Source organism: Peromyscus maniculatus, chromosome 5 (genome assembly GCF_049852395.1).
Source record: "Peromyscus maniculatus bairdii isolate BWxNUB_F1_BW_parent chromosome 5, HU_Pman_BW_mat_3.1, whole genome shotgun sequence".
NCBI classification, from domain to species: domain Eukaryota; kingdom Metazoa; phylum Chordata; class Mammalia; order Rodentia; family Cricetidae; genus Peromyscus; species Peromyscus maniculatus.
Window position 1 is genome coordinate 13,889,021 of NC_134856.1, and position 21,051 is coordinate 13,910,071.

General features: G+C 42.5%; 1 protein-coding gene across 4 annotated transcripts in view; it reads right to left on the reverse strand.

Moving 5' to 3' along the window:
• Positions 1–21,051, reverse strand: part of Fto (FTO alpha-ketoglutarate dependent dioxygenase) — a 362,019-nt gene that overhangs the window by 291,944 nt on the left and 49,024 nt on the right. Inside the window, exon 1 of one of the 4 annotated variants that reach the window (XM_076571713.1) lies at positions 11,008–11,049. The exons of 2 other annotated variants lie outside the window; for them this stretch is intronic. In XM_076571713.1, the coding sequence (XP_076427828.1) occupies positions 11,008–11,034 (27 nt within the window). In that variant the 5' untranslated portion in view covers positions 11,035–11,049. Of the gene's footprint in view, positions 1–7,390; positions 7,541–11,007; positions 11,050–21,051 lie in introns of those variants that run through there. One more of the 4 variants, XM_042277320.2, reaches the window with a different exon arrangement.

Consider the following 21,051-nt stretch of genomic DNA (forward strand, 5'->3'; position numbering starts at 1 on the left):
TTTGTTTTTGAAAGTACACATACATATTTTTTCTCTCCTGTTTTCTGTACCTCAGCCTTCCTAAGTATGGATGTTTCAAAACAAACTCTGAAATAAAATTAAAGTCCCAAAGTAACCAGCCATTTTCCAGATACATATTTTATCCTGCCAAAAAGTTTCTAGCAGAAAACCCTTCAAAATTACGTGTTCCAAGGAAGGAAGGGCATTAGCAGAGGAGAGCTCAGTTAGGACTGATTAGAGCTGATGGTCCAGATTCCATCAAATAAGCAGCCCATCAGAAAGAATGAAAATGGTTTTCTAAAGGAGGAAAATAGAGTTAGAGCAATACAGGATTATGTAATCTGGAGAATGGCTTTTTCAGTTTCCAGGGTGCGGATTCCTAACCTGGCATTGGGTAGATACTTACCAAATACACAGTATCAATGTGGGGTAGCCCTCAAAAACACTATCAATGGAGAGACATCACCAGCACCAGGACAACGCCTTTCTCCTGCTACAGCTTCAGAGAGAGATGCGGTCTACACTACTCTACAGATCAGACAAGGGCTAGAGCATGGCCACTGCCTCCTGGACCCCGCCTTCTGGGGAGGACAGGCAGAGCCAAGCAAGAACACAGACAGGTGTGCAGCAGAGAACGGGAGGAAGTACAGAGACAAGTACAGCAGGGCCGCGGGGCCAGGACCCCAGGGCATGAGGCAGTCAGCCAGTCTCCTGAGAAGAGAGCCCCAGCAGAAAGCAGAGACCCACGTGTGCCGACAGCTGATGGGAGAGAAGTGCAGAGAAGCTGAGACCGGGGGCGTTCGCCTAGCTGCAGGACGAGGGTGGACCCCAGTCTGGGTGGGTCAGGAGCAAGAGGAGACTGAAAAGAGACACGTCAAAGACACGTGAGGGGCAGGCAGATCAGAGAGAAAGCCAGGTTGTGGCACCTTTGAGTTACAATGCTCACATCGCACAATTTACCCTTTTAAAGTATACAAGCCGGACAGCACAGTCACAGATTAGTCGATCATCACCATGACTGATTTCAGACCATTTTCATTACCCCGCCCCACTTTCCCATCTAACTCTCTCCTACTCTGGGCCATTACTCATCTCCCATCTCCACTGGCTTGTCTGTCCTCCACATGGAATCATGCACATGTGGGCCTTTGTCACTGGCGTCTTTTACTTAACGCAGGGTCTCAGGGCTCACCCATCTAGACTGTATGTAGTGTGTGCCCAGTGTCTCACTGTTTGGGATTGCCAGAGAGCATTCCACTGTAGGACTATGCCACATTTTGATCCAGTCATCGTTCAGTTATCCCTGGGGTTTCCCCTCTGTGGGGTTACTGTAAATAACGCTGCTGAGCCGAGATATCACTGGAGTGGTTTCTCAAACGACATCTTCCAAACACCCATTCAGAAAAGCCTCACTTGGAGAGACAGGCCCAATTTAGGGAAAGAAAGCCACGATCCAGGGGGCAGCAAAGGAGGCAGCAGGAGGCCAAAGCGGAGTCAGAAACGTGACTGTCACGGAGGCAGAGGACGGGCTGCGGAGAGGACTCCGAGGACTCCGTGGCTAAGTGCCCCCTAAGGAACAGAGTCCAACTCCCAGAGTCCATACAAATGCCAAGAGGGCATGGGCACCCACGTGTAATTCCAGCCTCACACCTTGGAGACAGGAGTTCCCGAGAACAAGCTGGCTAGCAAGACCAGCTGTATCAGCAATCCATGGAGTTGACGGAGACACCCTGACTCAAGGAAGAGTAACGCAAAATCATTTCTGATGTCAACCTCGGGCCTCCACGTGCATGAACACATACAAGTACACACACACACACACACACACACACACACACACACACACACACACACACACACGGCACCTTTCCTCTCTGGCACTGACTTCCCCAGATCAAGCACCTGTATCACTCAATGCAGTGTGATTCCTGTTCTCAGGTTTCACTGCAGCAAATATTTTATTAGAAAATAAAGGACTAAAAGGGAGGAATGTAAGGGAGAAAAATATCTAAAAGTTCAAAATGCAAAATGTGACCAAGACCCATGAACGGGGCTGTTTAAGGTCTTTGTCAGCAAACCACATCCTGCTACTTCTCAAGGCCCACCTCACCAGCAGAATAAACAGATGAAATCGCACCCACATTTCCCATTAACGCTTCTTTACAATTTAAGAATGTGAGCACATTTTTTTTTTATCATTTTACTTTAAAACTTATTTGGCCTTGAAAAACCCTTAATGATTTTCTCAGAAATTCCTGGGCATACTTGGGAACTCTTAGAAATTAAAAAACCCAACTTAAAAAAAAATCATTTTCAAATATAGTCACTTTTTTTTTTACATAAAATCTAGCTCATGCCCAGTTCTGGCCAGAGGTATGTGAGCACAAGTGGTGAGTGCCACTTCCAGAGCTGCCCCATGAAACACGCACGCACGCGCACGTGTGCGCACACACACACACACACACACACACACACACACACACACGCGCACGAACACATGCACGCACGCACGCACGCACGCACACACGCACAAACACCCCACTCTCTTCCCTGCACTGGCTTAGGTGGAGATAACCTGAGGTGACCCCCCAGATTTTTGTGCCAGGGCTCCTAAGCCGACTTACCCTGAGAATGGAATGCATGGATCCAAGTGTCCCACCACCCAGCTACATATAAGCAAGAAATCAAAGTTACATTTAAAACACCACATAGGATTTGGATAGTTTTTGTTACAACAGTAACCTCCCTGAACTAGTAACACAAACCCACAGGACTAGCCACAGTTCCTAAAGGGTTCCATAGACACATGGCCTGGATTAACAATTAGCAGTTTCCTCTTTTTATTTAAACTGGTGCAGTTGCTAATTACTGCTAGAAATGACAACCAAAGACCAGCTCTGCACAAAGCTTTGTTCTAAACACTGCATCCAAAGGAACTCTGGAGCCTCAAAGCAACCTCAAAGGCAGTTCCTGCAGTTGCCCCCACCTGATAGACAGTGAAAGCAAAGGAAGAGAGAAAGAAATTCAGTGACTTGTCTAAAGCTACATGATTAGGAAGGGGCACAGCCACTACTCAAATCTAAGTACTCTGGCCCTGGCATCTGGGCATTTAATCATTGCACTTTATTTGAAGTAAAAGTTTCAATTTCAACAGCATGTTCTCTGTCTGTCTCTGTCTGTCTGTCTGTCTCCCTTCCTCCCTCCCTCTAACACTCATAACAAGAAAGGAAGATACGTGGCTAGAAGGCAGTCCCACCTCCTCAGGTGTGACATGTGCATGTTCCCGGCTAATATTAACGAGAACTCAAATAACTCAGGACACTTGTGATTTGCTCTGAACCCCGACTTCAGAAAGCCATCCACTGCATCTGTGGGGAGGTGGGTCCAAAAGAAGTGGAACAAGGCACTTGCTTTTATGAAAATGCAAATGTCCCTGAAAACAGCTAATATGTAAAGTCTTTACTTTTCCAAAGAAGTGAGGATTAACTTTATTGTGGGTTAATTAGCTGAACATAAAAAAAAAAAACGACATCCAAAATAAATAGTCACATACTCCTGGTAGCCAGGGGCGACGAGACCAAATGCATACTTGAGAAGTAATCCAAGCGTGTTCATGAACATTTTCCTGATTCAAAGTACACAAAGAACCCAGGCAAGTTTTGACATGGGCAAGACATCTGAGATCATAAGCAGCAGCAACCCCAAGTCTAGATGAAGTGTCTATCTCAGACAATTCTCACAACACCCCTAAAATGACGCTCGGGAGCCAAACAGTGGCTATTCTTCTACTTACACTTGGCCTATCCATCGCTCTAACCATGCACCAACTGGATAGGCCACAAAGTAATCGTCTTGTCTCCTCCCTCCCAAAGGGCTGCCAGCTTGCACCCCGCAAACCTCCTCAAAGGCAGAACTGAGAAGCAGGCAGGCAGTTAGTGCTGCCGCATCAGGCGCTGTACTAGGAGCATTGGGTTGATTAGCTCTTAACTGTGAAAAGGTTTGAAACTCTATTCTCTCTGGCAGGGAACAAAGAACGCAGGCAGATGTGCAAACAGTCAGATCCATGTGGCTCCTTTTGAGAGTAACCATATGAAGGATGAAAGGATGTCGAGTACCTAGAGCATCTTAGCAAAGACATAAAATGAGCTCTGATGTTACAGGGTGGAAGGAAATCCCAAATGCTGGCAGCATCCATCAGTCACTGCGTGTCTACCTAAGCAGCAGCCTGTGTGCCTGGGCCTGTGCTGGGTATCGGGGATGACATCAAAGGCAGCTGTAGCTAACATCACCTCATAGCAGTTAATAACACCAAAGATCAGTTGAGCATTTACTGTGTCAAGCTCCTTGGCCTGTAGTAACTCATGTGATGCTCACAGCAACCTGTGAACAATCCAGCCCAAACTACCAGACACAGGAGAAAAATACAAGAATCTGATCACAGTAGACAGGCAAAACTCCTTTACATAAAACTCCTATTTTTAGATCATTTCTGGGGACTCTTTCCATACTGAGAAGAATGAACAATTTACCTCAATTGCTATTGAATTATCCCAGCTATCCTCAGAACAAGGCCTGTAAATGTTATGAAGCCTGACTTACATGTTAAATGCTTCATGTCACAAAAACCACAAGTAAATTACTCTCCTTGGGAAATGAACACTGAGGGGGTCCCCGGGCTTAGTAATGGCAGTGTTAAAAGAGATACCTCCCCCTATTTTAAAAAAAGTAATCCATAAACTACGCCTTGTCCAGAGAAGCATCGGAAGGAAGAAAAGCAAAGGTCTTCAGTAGATTACAACAGTAAGAAGAGGTTTAAACAGTGGATGAGTCACCAGAAAGCCTGCTGCTGCTGCTGCTAACAGCTCCAAAGAGTGCCGAAATCAGTCTCCACATTCACCAAGAACAAAAGAGTGGGGTTCCCATCTTTAAGGTCAGATTAAGGTGACGGGCTGGATTAAGCCATCCATCAGGTAAAATAAATGCTCTGACCAGAGCCTAGACTAAACACTTCTAATAGTAAGGTCAGCACAGAGGCCCGGCCCGGTGGGGAGATGCCCTGTGGCTGCAGCTCAGAAGCCTGCCCTACAAATTCTCACTAGACGCTTAATCAATACAGTGCCTTAGGACTCCAACTGCCGCTATCAAATCAATATTACCTTTATTTTAAGTAGCAGGAGGAACAATGAGATTATCTTGTTGCTTACAAGTCTGTCATGGACAATCTGGCTTCTGGTGTATGTCATCTTTTGCTTTTGCCTGGAAGGAATGTGTTTGTCGGGATGGGACGGCCTGGCAGCGGGGCCAGAGACAGAGACAGGTGAAGAAGGCACACACGACAGCCCAGGAAAGCCAAGACCTCCAAGACCGTCACAGGCCAAAGAACAATGGCCTGTGAGAAGATGTCCCACGGCTTCCAACCAGCAGCTACATGCTGGGTCTCCTGCCCTCATCTTCAGACTCGTGACTCCCAATAGCCCCTTGGATGCCAATTAGGTACCAGACATGTATCTGTCCAAAGGACAGCCCTGTTCTTCCTTAGTCTTCTGACTGCCATAAAGGGTTACAATCTAGTCACTAAAATCCACCACCACCACCACCACACTCTGGTGCCTCTGGCCTCTCAAACATCCTCATCCAGTCTCACGAGAAATCCTGGCAACTTGGCCTCAAGATTATATCCTAAGTCTCTCCCTTTCCATCTGCCTCTGTAATCACATCCTGCCCCTGGGGCCGTCGGCACATCCTTGGCAAGACTTTCTCCCTAATTCTAATCTTGCCCTCTCGCCCATATATATATATATTTATATATATATATATATATAACATATATAACATATATTAACATATGTATATATAATAACAAAGCAAATGGGTCACTCTATACACATTCTTCACCTTAACCCTTTCAGGGGTTTCCACAGAGTTGTAATAGAACCTAAATCTTTACCCCAGACTAAGGGTGCTTCTAAGATCTGTCTTTGACTCTTTGTCCTTAAATTATGGCCACTGACCATCTTTGCCTCCTTTTTGAAAAAACTTATCCACACCATGGATCCTTGTCCCTGTGGCTGAAACAACTGTCCTTGTCATATTTGGGGTTTCACATCAAATACCACTTCAGATCACTCTAACTAAAGCAACCCCACCCTTCTGTTCATCCCTCATTACCTTTATAATGGTCACTGTTTCCTGGCTTGCGTCCTCTAACGGAATGCAAGCCTGGGGAAGAGGGGCTCTGGTCTGTATTGGTACCACAGAAACCACCAGGAATAGGACCACAGTGAGCACCCACGGGCTGCTGCTAGACTTCTTATACGGGATACATGGGTAAACCGTGGAAATCTGGTATTGATCTTAGTCATGCTGAACATACTAGCCAAGGGCTTCAGTCAGAGATAGAAGCTGAGCACAGAAAGAAAGACCTTCAGTTTTCTCTAAATTGGTTTTATCTTTTTAACATTCCCAAAGGGTAATATTTTCAGTAAGAGGTCAAGAGGCAATCAAGTCCCGCTCTTTAGACCCTCCCACCTTCAGTGCTGGGAAGCTGGTGTGGAGAGTGCAAGTTCAGATGGTGTCTCCGGACACCAGCACCAAATCTGCTCCCAACAAGTGGATTTGGCCCATCTTGCCTGCACACCCTCCATCACACACACAGCTCCTCTCATCTCCTCACAAGACTGTCCACAGCACTCTGCCTTTCTGGTTCACGGGTTCATCCCCTCCATCAATCACGAACATCTCAGAGCTCCACCTCCTAGATAAAGCATGTTTGGCTCAAAGGAAAAGGAAAACGAACAGGAAAGGGGCTGATATCCATCACGTGATCAGTAAGGGGCTTGTATGTGCACGTATCTGGGTAGGAAGGCATTGGTACACACCCACCTGCTTAGGTAAGCAACTGGTACCCTCCCACATGCTGGGGAGGGGACTAACATCCACTCATACACCAGACATGGTACTGAATGCTTAGAAGCTTTAACAAGCCTGAGGGATAAATTCAAATAAGCCCTATTTCTATGTAAGAAAAATGGAGTATTAGGTCTAAAACTTTCCAGAAACCAAACAAGGAAGTGGCAAAGATGGGACTGATGTCCACATCATTTACACTCTAAAATTCAAATTCTTTCCGATATATCTTAGCAACAAAAATAACGAAGATAGAAATAAAAGCTTGCGTCTGCTATTTAAATTTGGTGTATCCTGTCCCAGAGAGTTCCCTACCACTGTTTACTGACTGGGCCCCTACCCTACAGCTTCTATATGCATTGAGTTTCTACTGAACAAATTCAAAATCCCTGCAAATTTTCCCTTTTCTAGCGTACATTGGTAAAATATTTTCACTGCAAAGGACAGTAGCACTGAATTTTCCTTCCTAGAATTACTACTTTACCTGGACAAACGTCAGGAGCTTGTCAACTTGGTCCGTGTTATCAAAGGGCAAGTAACAAAGTTTAGCATAACACATGTCACACTTCCAGGAGCTCACAGTGGGGTCCAAAGCCAAATGATCCTCAAAAGCCAATGGCTAAGGCTGATCTGAACTTCCTTACAAATTCAAGACCCAAAAACAAAACATAGAATCACTGTGTTAAAATACACCCTCTCATCTGTGAGCTTTTTAAATAAATCAAGAGTAAAATTAAAAATTAATGAAGCAAATTTTTCTCTTGTCAATCTTTACTCACCTACAATAATTATTTTTAATAAGTCACATAACATCATGACATCTTAAAAGATTTATTACTACAAGAAAAATTTGCATTCAAAATATCAGGCAAAGGGGCAAAAATAATTGGGCTAGCATGTTTATTTTAGTCCTTTTATTTGAGGGGTAGCCAGGAGCTTAGTTTGTAGCCCAGGCTGGCCTTGAACTCCTGCCTCCACCTCAGAGTGCTGGGGTCGTAGATGCACCCCACCATGCCTGGCTGTCATAGTTCTTTTCTATACTGAAAGACATTAGAAATTATCCGCTAGATTTCTTCTAGACCTTTCCAAGGAAGCCAGGTATTTTTCTACATTGTTCTATTTTCTCACAGAATATATTAAGGATATTCATATTCACCACAAACCAATTTCAAGTAACATTCTGTAAAGAAATCAATCCTCTTCATATTCTGTTTGAAAATAATACTGATCAAAAATAATACTGATCACCTCTTTGCTAATCACCCCTCTGTTTTCACAGATAATAAGGTGACAACTTCTAAGGCATATTAATGACACGATGATTAAGTTAAAACCTGGACCTTGTGAGATCAAGACAAATCATTTCTGATGCTTGTAGTCTCTTTTTGAGGATGAGTTAGAACTCAGTCCTTAGGAAGGTCACTGTCGACAGAAGGCTCTTCCCTTTTGTGATAGGAGGCTGCCAACAACCAAATATCCCCAAACCAAGATTCTCCCCTTCCATCTTCCATCCCGCCCTCCCTTCCTTCTTTCCTTTCTCAGTCTTTTGTCTTCCTCTCTTCCTGTTGTGCTTTTAAGATCACAGAGTAGAGAGTTATAGGTGTCAGGTTCAGCCCCAAACGATAAAACCCACACTCTCTCCTCCACACTCTCCTCCCTCTCCGCATGCTCAGGGTGTAAATATTTCATGCTATCACCATCATTCACTCAGTGCTTATATTGTCTGATCCAGCCTCCACTCTGTCTGTTCAGTGCTCTGGAGGATAGCGCGTTCTCATGTCTGCTGCTCAGTCACATAAAGCCCCTGCTCCTCAAAGGTTCCTCAAAGTTCAATAATTCATTAAACACTGTGCTGGGGTCGGTAAGTACGCACAGAAATGCATAACTGTCGAACGTGTGGTGCTATTAAAGAGTTTCTCTAATAAAATGGTGACTTTAGAGAAAATGACAGCATTGTTACTAATACAAGAGAATGCACTGAACAATTGAAGCTATGCTGTGCTTAGAGACAAGAGCTTAAAATAAACAGAGGCGCCTATTTATAGGTGAGTCATTAAGCAAACCCACTGTGAAACAGGCCACGCACGAAGGGAAAATCACAACACCAGTCCTGGGGCTTCCCTCAGAGTAAGTAGTCGAGCTCCATTGTAAGTGTCACAGATACATCCACAATCTCAATAAAACACTCCTGAAACTGAAGAAAAAATGATATGCTAAATGTAGAAATATTATCTCCCAAAAAAACTCATTGTTCTCTCTCTCGGCTATTCATTGGGCAACAGGCCAAGAAGACACTGAACAGAATTACACAAAGCACACATAAAGTTAGGATAAAATGTGGGGTCTATACCTGATCACCAAGCATCCACTGACCTCAAGAACAGAGGGGACACAAGAACAAACTAAGACATCCCTTGGTGGTCACAAGGCTACAGGATCCACACACCTGTAAGCACACACACACACACACACACACACACACACACACACACACACACACACACACACACACACACACACACACCAAGTCCTTAAAGAAGAGCCCAGACAGTGTAGAAACCACTGCTAAGTTAGCATTAAAGGCTACAGCATTTCAAGAATGCAGAACTGAATCAGTGTGAGCAGCAAGAGACAAGGAGGCTTTCAGAAGGAAGAAATGACTTGTGTGTTGAATTGATTTCTTGTTTCTTTCAATCAGACCTTAGGAACAGAATCTGATACCCAAGTTAATGATTAACACAACAAATTAACTTCTATTTAAATATGATTATGTCAAAATGTGAATCTGACTCCTTTGCCAGATCTTAATGATATTCTTGTAAAGAAATTAAAACAATAGAAGCAAGCAGATCTTTGTAAATTCAAAGCCAGCCTGGTCTACATAGTACATTCTAGGCCAGTCAAGGCTCCAAGCAGTGGAGGGACTTCAGCCTTTGATGTTCTATTAATTACCTTCCCTTTGCCTCTTAACATGTACAGAGTCACATCTCTTTACTGTTACCTTTTCTTTCATTCTTTTTGTCTCTGACTTTCTGTTGTTATTTTAACTTCCTCTTTCCCTCCCTCCTTCCCTGCCTCCCTCCATTGCTTTCTTTCTTTTTTCTTTTTTTGGTTTTTCGAGACAGGGTTTCTCTGTGTAGTTTTTGCGCCTTTCCTGGTCACTTTGTAGACCAGAATGGCCTCGAACTCACAGAGATCCTCTTGCCTCTGCCTCCCCAGTGCTTGGAGCAAGCAGAAAGATCCAGAAGAAGCACCTCACTCCTTGCCACCGTCTCCTGAAAGCCTCAGAATTTACAAGAATCAGATGCTCCTAAAAGCAGAGGTGTCTTAGAACAGAGCTGAAAACAGGGAGATGGGGTGGAAACTGACAAGCAAAGCTTAGTTATCCTTTCTCCCTGTCCTAAGCCTGTACCAATGCCAAATCTTTGGCCAAGCAAAACAGGAGCTCAACTGTCTGGAAGGGGTGGCCTGAGACCAGCTGGGACACTACACTACCCAGCCCAGCTAAGGGCAGAAATAAGAGCTGTATCCAACACTTAGGACCTTCTCTTCTCCCTCCCTGGTATCCCAGGGCTCAGAAATCCCAGGGTCAAGTAGTTCATTCAGTAGGTCATCTCCAAGCTTCCCGTAAGACACTGAGCAAGCTCCTTTGATACAAGAAGTGACCATCTTCCATAACTTCTTTGCTAACTCCATGCCTACTCCTAAATACTGGAACCTGTGGATGGATCCTCTAATTTTTTATATTTCTTCTCTCACTTTTAATTGTTTGCAGCTCACAATCCCACCCCCACCCCACCTCCCAGCCCATACATTCAAGGAAAACATCTTTAGTATTTTCTAACATTTTTATGAAAATTGTTTACTTCTGCTACTATATTTTTAACTTTTGAGAAATCTAACTTTTATTTATTCTTTGTGTCTTTCACATCATGCATCTCTATCCCATTCATTTCCACCCTCTGCTCTTGCAACCTCCCCCTTCAAAATAAAACAAAATTTAAGAGAAAAAAGAGAAGAAAGAAAAATCCGTCTCATCATAGAAGCTGCAGTGTAACACAGTGAGTCACGCAGTAAACCCTTTTGTCCATGTATCTTTACTTGCAAGTGTTCATTGCAGGGAGTCATTGGTCTGGTTCTAGGCCTCTGGTTTCTGCTGCACTGTATCTGCTCGGTCATCACTGGAACTGGGTTATCCTGCTGTTGCCCTGTGTCATGGAGGTCCTGCAGCTTCCGGTCTCAGGACCAGTCCACTGATGTGTTCCAGCAGATCACAGGTGGGGTAGATGTCGGGGTGGGTTAACTCCTAACCCTGTTTCTGGGCCTTCGTTGGTCAGCTCACCATTGAGAAATCATTCTTGCTTTTTTAATAATGTTTGTCTTTTTAATGTTTCATAATGAGAAATTTCAAAAACATAAAAGTAGAGAATTATGTAATAACTGCTGGGTAAACATTACACATCAATAATGATTACCATTTATTATTCTTATTTCTTCTATTCTACCATTATTTCTGTATTATTTCAAAGCAACTCCAGATGCCATAATATTTTGATTGTAGTTTTTGGGTGCGTATGTGTGTGTTTATAATATATATGGACAGCATGGTTTTTTTTTTTAAAAAGTACAACATATAATCACAACTAACAACATTATCAATGTGAATGTTTTCCTTTATTAGTATCCTGTTTGAAGATATTTTCTTTCATCTATTTAAGAATATTCACTATTTGATTTAAAGGTTTGAAATTATTTTTCTCTTTTAAACCATACTTTATTTTACGTATAACAATACAATATACATGTTAAATAAAATACTAGAAAGGTTTGATATAGTTTTAAACAAAATAAAAAAAAAATGTTCCGGTTAAAGAACCATTTCCCTCAGAACAAAGGCTTTCTTACTCTATTGACCATCAATGCAAACGGACTCAAATATGACTACTCACTGAATATATCTGCCACACTGACCCACTTAGAAAGTTATTTCCCCCTTTTAACTAGCATATGGAGTTGTATAAATAATGCTTCCTTATAAGATTTTCATGTACACATTTAATGTATTTTGATCATATCCAACCTCCCCATGGTCATCTCTCATCTCCTCCAACTCCAGCTAGTCCTCTTTTTCTTCCTAGGTACTCCCCCTTCGACTTGCATAATTTTTTTAATCTGAAATCTACATTTGAGAGAAAATATAATATTTGTCTTTCAGAGTCTGGCTCATTTCATTTAACATGTTCACCTCCACTAATATTCAGTTTTCCTGCAAACATGATTGTGTTCTCACTATAGATAAAAAAAAAAATACTCCACTGTGTCTATAATCCACACATCTTCTTTATCCATTCACCCTCTGATGGAACTTAGGCTGACTCATAACTTGGCAGATGTGAATAGTCCTCCAGTGTGTACAGCTCTGTATACTACCCTGTGGTGATATATTGTGTACCCTAATAAATAAATTTTCTGAAGATCAGAAAACAGAACAAGCCACAAAATTAAACATAGAAGCCAGGCAGTGGCGGCACACACCTTTAATCCCAGTGCTTGGGAGGCAGAAATCTGTCTGGATCTCTGTGAGTTCAAAGCCAACCTGGACTACATGAGATTGACTCAGTCTAGGACAGAAACAGAGCCAGGCAATAGTGGCACACACCTTTAAACCCCATACTTGGGAGTCACATGCCTTTAATCCCAGCACTTGAGATCTCATACCTTTAATCCCAGTATTTGGGAAGTACACAGGCCATTAATCCCAGCACTAGGAAGGAAGTGATGGCTGGGCGGAGAAAGGTATATAAGGCGTGAGGAGACAGGAACTAAAGGCTTTTTCAGCTGTACCCTTTCAGCTGAGGACTCAGACATTCAGTGAGAGGATTCATGGAGTTGGCAAGGTGAGATGTGGCAGTGGCTTGTTCCTTTGTCTCTCTGATCTTTCAGCATTTACCCCAATATCTGGTTCCGGGTCTTTTATTAAAAGACCTATTCGTGTTACACTACCCTTGTATATCGACTTGGACTCTCTCAGACCAAAGGATGGCATATGCTGTCTTGTTTCTCTGGTTCCTTTTTCTGTTTTTAGTTTTTGTTTTCTGTTTCTGTGCTTTGTATTCTGCTGTTCCTGTCTGAGGCACTCCTCAGTATTTGATGAGTCTTGCCTCTCAGTTCATAATTTCCAGTTAGGTCATATAAAACAGACTGGAGGTTCAACATGTAGAAGTTGAGTTTGTCAGCTAGAGGTTTCACCCTGGAGGGAGATGGTGGAAATGTTACTTAAGTATCACAACATGTCACCTGTGGGTTTTTCCTTGGTCTGGCTCTTTTCCCTTGATAGGATCCAGCATCCACTCTGAACACAAGGTTATATAACCTCTCCAGGTAGCATTAGCTCACAATGAGAAGGCCTCACTCCTTACAGCGTGAAGACCTCCCGTAATAAGCTCATGTGGGTTTTAAATCTAAATTAATTCACATCTCCTTTTTAAAAGGTACTTTCAAAACAAACACACATACAAAAAAAACTACATTTTCAGCTTCTTTTAAAGACTCCAATTTCCTGAAACACTGACACTCTGAACCCTGGGGCTTAGTACAAAAGCCTCCTCCAAACTGAGATGGAGATTCAGCTTGAGTAATCATCTATCACTTACTGATAGGCAGGAAGCGTTTAAGATCTGCTGTGAAATGAAATGTGCCTACATAAAAGCCAAGGACATTTGTAAAATATGTCTTGATTAATTTATTTTTTGCCATCCTGGAAAAGGCTGACTACTCTGATGCAACAGTCAGAGAGGCAGAACACGGGCTGCACCGTTGCTCAGCACTTAACAGCACTTGGAGCTCTAACAGAGGACCTAGGCCAGGTTCCCACCACCCACCTGTGCCTCACAGCCATCTGCAATTCCAGTTCCAGGGGATCCAGCACTCTCCTCTAACCTCGGAGCCACCAGGTAGGGACATGGTTCAGACATATACACATGGGTAAAACACTCTTACACAAATAAACAAATCTAAACATTTTTAAATGGAAAAAAAAAACCTCTATGAAGACAGACACGCAAACACTACCCCAATGGCAAGGCATCCCCTCACAACTAGCACCCAAGACAGGAAGAAGAGAAATGTGAAGGGAAGAAAGAGAATTAGGATTTGTCCTGTATGTTGGCACAGGGAAAAAACACTCTCAAAAAATTATTTCTTCCATGAAAAGGCAAGCAAACTAGGGTTTTATATAGGGCTAAAGATGGATCAAATTTTGAATTCTAATGGTCTAAAAAGTCCCAAAAGTTCTTTACTCATGTAATATATTTACATATTTTGTAAATACACACACTACAGATGGATATATATTTATATGAAATACACACAAATATATAACATACACATACGACTATGTTTAGCAAATATGTCAAGGAAATTTCTAGACGTTTACAAAGACAATTTAGACATGCTCAAACTAATTTTTTTAAATACAAAGTAATCAGCCATTAACGAAAGTCTCACGATAGCTATCGTATAATGTGGATATACTTAAAAATTACTAGGAGATTAGATTTTAAGTGTTCCCATCATAAAAATACATGGTAAGTGTACGAGCACAGTGTATAGACATTCATTGACTTGATCTTAGCCTTTCTACTTTAGATCATGAAAAGCACTGTCTTAACAATTTAAAAGTACTTTTTTAAAAAATGCCTAGACATGCGGTTTCCGAAGGAAGGGCTGGGAGCACGGATTTCCCCCAGCTTCCGACTGGAAAGTCCTCCCCGCTGCCCATGCACCTGCTAGCTAAAAACAACTGGCTTTCACCCGAACATCAACAGCCCGTCACTTATCCCTTAAATGTTTATCTCCTTTGGTCACAATTGCATTGTCATTAAACAGCAACTACTGTGTGACCAAATGCATTCAAACGCTCTGAGTTACACACAGAGGACACTGTTCTCTTTGCAGCTGAATGGACTCTTGCTGGTGTGAACAAAAGACAAGAGCCTGCCATTCTTCAAGCTGAAGGGAAGAAACAGCGAGGCCGCACTTGACACAATACCTCTCTCCATTCACTGTGAAAATGCTAATGAGCGCAGCCAGCCAAACACTTCTTTGCCTTTTTCACAAGTTTTAACTCATGAAAATAATTACACAATTTAGCGTCTTTTAAAAGGCTATTAAATAATAACTTACAAGGCACTGTAACTAATACAGTACTTATTATCTACTGAGCACAGTACTAGAGTAAAGAGGCCACATGCCAGGCGAACAGAAACAGCAGTACCTTGCTAGGGACCCATGGCACTGCAGAGACTTGACATTTGAAGCCAGAGGTTTTTAAAAAGCTCCCAAGGCCTTAAGAAAGCAGATGAAGTTGAATCCCTAAGGCCATCTCTCAATCAAGAAGCTGCTGCTGCCCCAGCACTGAACTGTGGTGAGGCCTCCCTGACCTAACTGTTCCCAAAGGCCACCAGCTTGTTGTCCTCATCATGTTATTTCTCATGCCTCCTTCTTGCTGGTCCCCTTCCATGTGGCTCTCATGAATACAGCTCCCCTGCCTTTACTCGGTAACCACTCCATTGTCTTTTCTGTACCCTTTGAAAATCCGTCGGAGCTGAAAGGGCAGGAGAGGAATCAGTTGGAATTCTGATACTCTTTAGGATGGGAAGTAGAAATCAGGGGTGTGTGACTTACTCTCCTCTTGTGCCACGAGAAAAATGGCACATTACTTAGGTTTATGTTTCCCCGCAGGTGACAGAAACCCTGAATAGCACTGGTTTAACCAGCCTGGCCTGTGGCTCCCACCAAGGCCTTAGAAGCTGCCGCCCCTTCCAGCTGGCTTCTCTAGGGGCTGGCCTGCATCTTCAACATCCGAAGGCAGAACATGGCAGGAAGCAGGATAAAAAGAAACGCCAAGAAAAAACAGTCAAGGGTACAGCAGCTGTCTCCTAAAGAAGCTTCCTGGGAACAACCACAGCATTCCTCTCTCTTAGTCACGTGGTCACAACTGGCTGCAGGGAGACGGGCAAATGCAATCCGAACTTAGACAAGCCACCTGCCTTCAAAGTTCAAGACCGGAGTGAGAAGTGGTTTGGAAGTTAACTTTCAGTCTACCACAATGAGGCTTCCAACATTTATAAAACCAGAAATAGTTTACAAGTTCCGTTAAATAACCTGTTCAGAACAAGAAGCAATGTTCCAAACCCAAGAACCACTGAGCTACGAGGACCTTGCAATGGAGGCCTTGAGCTCCTGCTTGATACTCAGGCACACCCCAGTGACCCAGACAAACAGCTGAATATTCACGGGCTTCCCCTTTCTGGAGTAAACATCCTGGGTCTGTGACTCCCACAGACCTGAAGATTCTCCTCTGGGTCTTGTCAACCATCCAAGCTCCTCAGCCCTGAGGCCCAATCCGCACTCATCATTAAGAAAGAGTGGCCTTTCACATCCAAGGGGCAAATCTCACGGAATGACATTCGGCTGATACTTAAAGGTGACAGGGATGAGAGCAGGAAAAAATAAAGAAAAATGTAGAAGCCAGTTGGGGCAGCCTTTCATTATAACCCTCTCAGGAGCTATTAATCTTGGTCATAGTCAGTCAGCTAAAAATAATTGCTTCTCCTAACACGTGTTGTACACACAACTAGGAATAGTAACAGGTCAGCCCTTTACCTAGGAAACATGTGGCTTCTGGCTCGCCTGCAGCCATGTGAGAGGCTCTACAGCTGTTCTAGCCCAGGGCCCTCTGGTCCTGTGGTGTCTGTCTCCTCTAACACAGAGAAGAGCCGTGCAGACCGTGATGTCACACTTTATAGGCTTTTGTCAGAAGTATATTAAAGCGAGATGCGGCTTCTTTTCATTGCAATTAAGGTAAGGAAAACTTTAAAAGGCCTTACCATTGTGTTTACCAAAGTATTCCTTTGCTGAGATATTTTAATTAGTTCGTGGTTTTTTTGTTTGTTTGCTTGCTTGCTTGCTTGCTTTTTTAATCTGAAGTTGCTACGATCTTCTTCTGGTTCACTGTTAATTTACCCTGGAGTTCAAGGTCTTTGAGCCTTTAAGTCTGTCAGTCTGTGGAAAATGCTCTGAACCTGGAATTTTAAATTATAGATTCTGTTCCATAATTAGTCACTGTGGAATCTGAAGCAGCCAATGAACTCTCTGGGCCTGAGTTACCTCAGCTCTGCTCTGGAAGGACTAACTCAAAGAGCCACGTGGTACTTCTCTGCATTAGTTCAAATGAATGAGCTTATCTCACTAATAATAATCACAAATATCCACCTAGACTTACAAAATTCATAATGGGACTAGCTAAACGGGATTATAAAAGGATACTTCCAGGTCTCCAAGGATATGCACAAGATACAAAAACGAAGGCATTGGCTGCCTCAAGCTGGGTGCCATTTGATGCAAGAGGAGAAACTGAATGGGGGCAGCCTCAAGCTGTGAGTCAGTGGGCAGCAAGCATGGGAATATGAAGAAAGCGGGGTATCTGAAGAGAAAGCACAGTCCTAAGGGCAGATGGACCACCTGCCACGGGAAAAAGGGCATGGAAATTCTAGCTTCATATAACAAAAGATGCAGACGTAGGGAGAAGCGCAATTCTTTCTACAAGTCCCCACGTCCCAGTAGAGAAAGCTGCCCTCTTCAGAGATGCCTGCATTACACAGTGGGCACACTGCTCGATACTGTTGTGCCCAGCCAACCTGTACCCTCCAGACCACAGTCTCACCGAAGGAAAGGTGTGGGCAGTCTGGAGGGCTGACAGTAATGGGAACAGGAGTCTCAGACGGCACCCAACACAAGCAGTAAGAATTATGCAGCTGTTGCGGGTCTTCCTGGCACCAGGAAGAATCACAGCAAGTATTTCACCAAGTGTGTGAAGTTAGCGTTTGCAAAGAAAATCACAAAGGTGCAAAAATTTCAAGAATTTTTCAGTAATACAGTAACCAAGCAAGTCCCTAGAGGAACAGCCATCACATAAACATTTGATGTTTCTTCATCCTCATTGGGCTGAACCATAATCAGTGCTCACATTGAAAACTCACCCTGCTGGGGCTTTTGTTTGCCTTGTTTTTATTGTGAAGTCCTCAATGGAGGAGTTTTTAGAAAAAGAACGAGCAGTCACGTCTGACAACATGAATTTTACTTGCACATTCTTTATACCTTGGGGAAAACTGGCTTGCTTTTATTATAACTATAAACTTCATTTATCATTTCACATGAGACATTAAAATAATTGTGGGCAGTTGGATATCGTCCCTTGCAAGCCACATTCCTGCCCTGCAGATACAAGGCAACCACACAGCTGGGTCAGGAGACAGTTGTTGAAATGACTTATGGAACCATATAATTGTGGCACTATTAGTGGCTAGGGGTGAAGGGGGAGGAGCCCTAAAACAGATTATTCCACATGGGTTCAAAACATGTACACACAATCCGCACCTTCTAGAAACTGACTGTAGAAGGTTTTTAAATACTGAACATTTAACCACCTTCTTGAATTAAGAATTTTCTTAATTCAAATTTTCTCAAAACAAAACTGTTCTACTCTAAAATTCTTGCTACCCCTACATAAATAAAAGTTAGACAAACCACATTTTGTTACTCCGTTGATCAGCTGATAGACAGGTAGGTTATTTCTACTTTTTGACAAATAATGCTGCTATGAAAATTACATAGTTATAACTTTAAAAGTCTAACCATCATGTATTACAAGACTCATTCAAATTTTACCTTCTCAAAGAGGTAACTACTGTTGACTCTTTCTAGAATATTCTATCTATATGCAAGCATTTATACAAATAGTCACATAACATTCTACACCTTGCTTTATTAACTTAAATATCTTGAGGATTATCTCATACTCACTGGTTTACCTTTAACTTAACATGTTCCCTACTAATGGGTGTCTGAGTTGCTTATTATGCTTTGTCAATACATATAATGCCACAATATATAGTCCTACAAACTTCTACATGTTTGCTAATACAGAAAGTATAATAAGCTTTTATAAGTAGAATATGTGGGTCAAAGGAAATTTGACTGTCAATCTTGTCTTCAGAAGATGTTAGTTTAAGAAGGTAAAATACAAAGTAGAGACTCAAATCATGGCTACTTACAAAGAGGGCAAAGAGTTAGCAAGCATCATTAGAAAACAATGCCAGCCACTATAGAATTACATTAACATCTGAGATGGAATTCACACAATGAAACTCACCCACTTAAAGTGTGCGAGTCAATAGTTTTGAGTATGTGCACCGAGTGTACAGAAATTACCATAATGTGTAAGACCTTGTTATTAGACCCCACCCACAAAGAAACCTCTGTGTCAACTGGCTCTAACTAGGTCCTCAGCCTCAATCCACCGCCTAGGCAGCCCTAAGAAATCACTCACCGGCTTTTCTGTTATCTTTCACCAATGGAATCTGTTTTTAAAGAATTTTAAAATGTATTTACTTAACCCACTTAGTCTAATTAGTGCTGCCCATATGCACATGGGTGTGGGACCCTCCACTAGAGCTTTGGTAACCTACCAGTGACCAAACACCCCCTCCTCCCCTGAAGAAGAAAAGTGATTCTCCCCCAGCTGCCAACAACTGCCAATAGCTCCCTTGCCTCTCCCCCACTGGGGTACTAAGGAGAACTAGAGGTGGGTGAACAGAATCAAGATATACTGTATATACATGGATGACATCTTCAAATAAATAAAATAGTATAATATATAGTCTTTTGTGCTTACCTTTCGCTGAACGTTTCCAAAATTCATGCACATTATAGGGCATATTAGAACTTCATTTTTATTGGAGAATAACACTCCATTCTATGTACATGCATACTTGATTACCTGTTCATCAGTTCGTAGACATTTGGGGTTGTTTCTATTTTTCCGGCTATGATAAATATTTCTGTTATAAGTTATGCATAGGTTTTGGTAGTGCCATGTTTTCACTTTTCTTGAGTATTCCCTTCAAGTGAGTAAAATGACTGAGTGAGCAGAGACAAACTTGTAAAAACAAAACAAAACAATAAAACTGCCACCAGGACAAGAAAGAAACAAAAACCAAGTATCACCACCTAAGATGAGCAAGAGGACAGTTCCTTGGTGCCAGGAACCTTCCCCAAATATGACACTGTCTAACAGTGAGTCTGAAGAGTAAATACACTCCCATAACAATAGGTTTAACTCCTAGATGTCATCAGCATGAGATGGGGGGGGGGGGGGTTTCACATCTCCACCTCTAGAGTATCTACCACAGCCCATTTTCTATGTGTTAATTTAGGCACATGTGTTCTGTGTTTGTACTGTGCTGTCACGTACCCTGCTGGAACCCTGAACTTCCCAATTCTGCATTACCACAACTCAAGATGTGGTAAGTGTGGCAGATGCTGGTAACAGTTTGTGGAGATTTTAAGGGTGTAAATGCAGGGTCATCAATGTTTTCTGCTAAGTGTCAAACATAATTTAGGCTCATGGGTCACATACATCCTCTGTTAAATGGTTTTCTCCTCCCCTTCCACCTCCATAATTTCTTAAAATGTAAAAACCATGCACAGCTCAAGGGCTTAGCCCTCACATAAAAGGGGGAAAGTTGCAGATTCATACTCATACCAATTCAATATACCAGATACAACTTACAATTTATTAATATTGTTCATGATAATCTCAACTGTCTCTATTTACTAATTACTGTCAAGCCAATGACTCTCTACACCAACAGTATTTTAAGTCTGACAGCTGAAATTTTTTCTGTCTCTCCAATTCCAAATGGAAACTTATTCTACATGGAAGACCAAAAACAAAAGCAAAAACAAACAAACAAAAAACCATACAATCACTTCTCTAGATGCTAAAAAAAGTATTTCACAAAAATTTAGCATCATTTCATATTTTTAAAGAATAACAAAGCATTGAGTGTGCTGAAAAGTGTTTAACAAAATTGAGCATCATATCATTTGTTTGGTTTGGTTTGGTTTTTTTCCCCCAAGACAGGGTTTCTCTATGTAGCCCTGATTGTCCTGTAACTCTCTGTAAACCAGGCTGGCCTCAAACTCACAGAGATCCACCTGCCTCTGCCTCCCTGGTGCTGGGACCAAAAGTATGCACCACCACCCAGCTAGTGTTTTTTAAAGAACTAACAAAAGCATTGG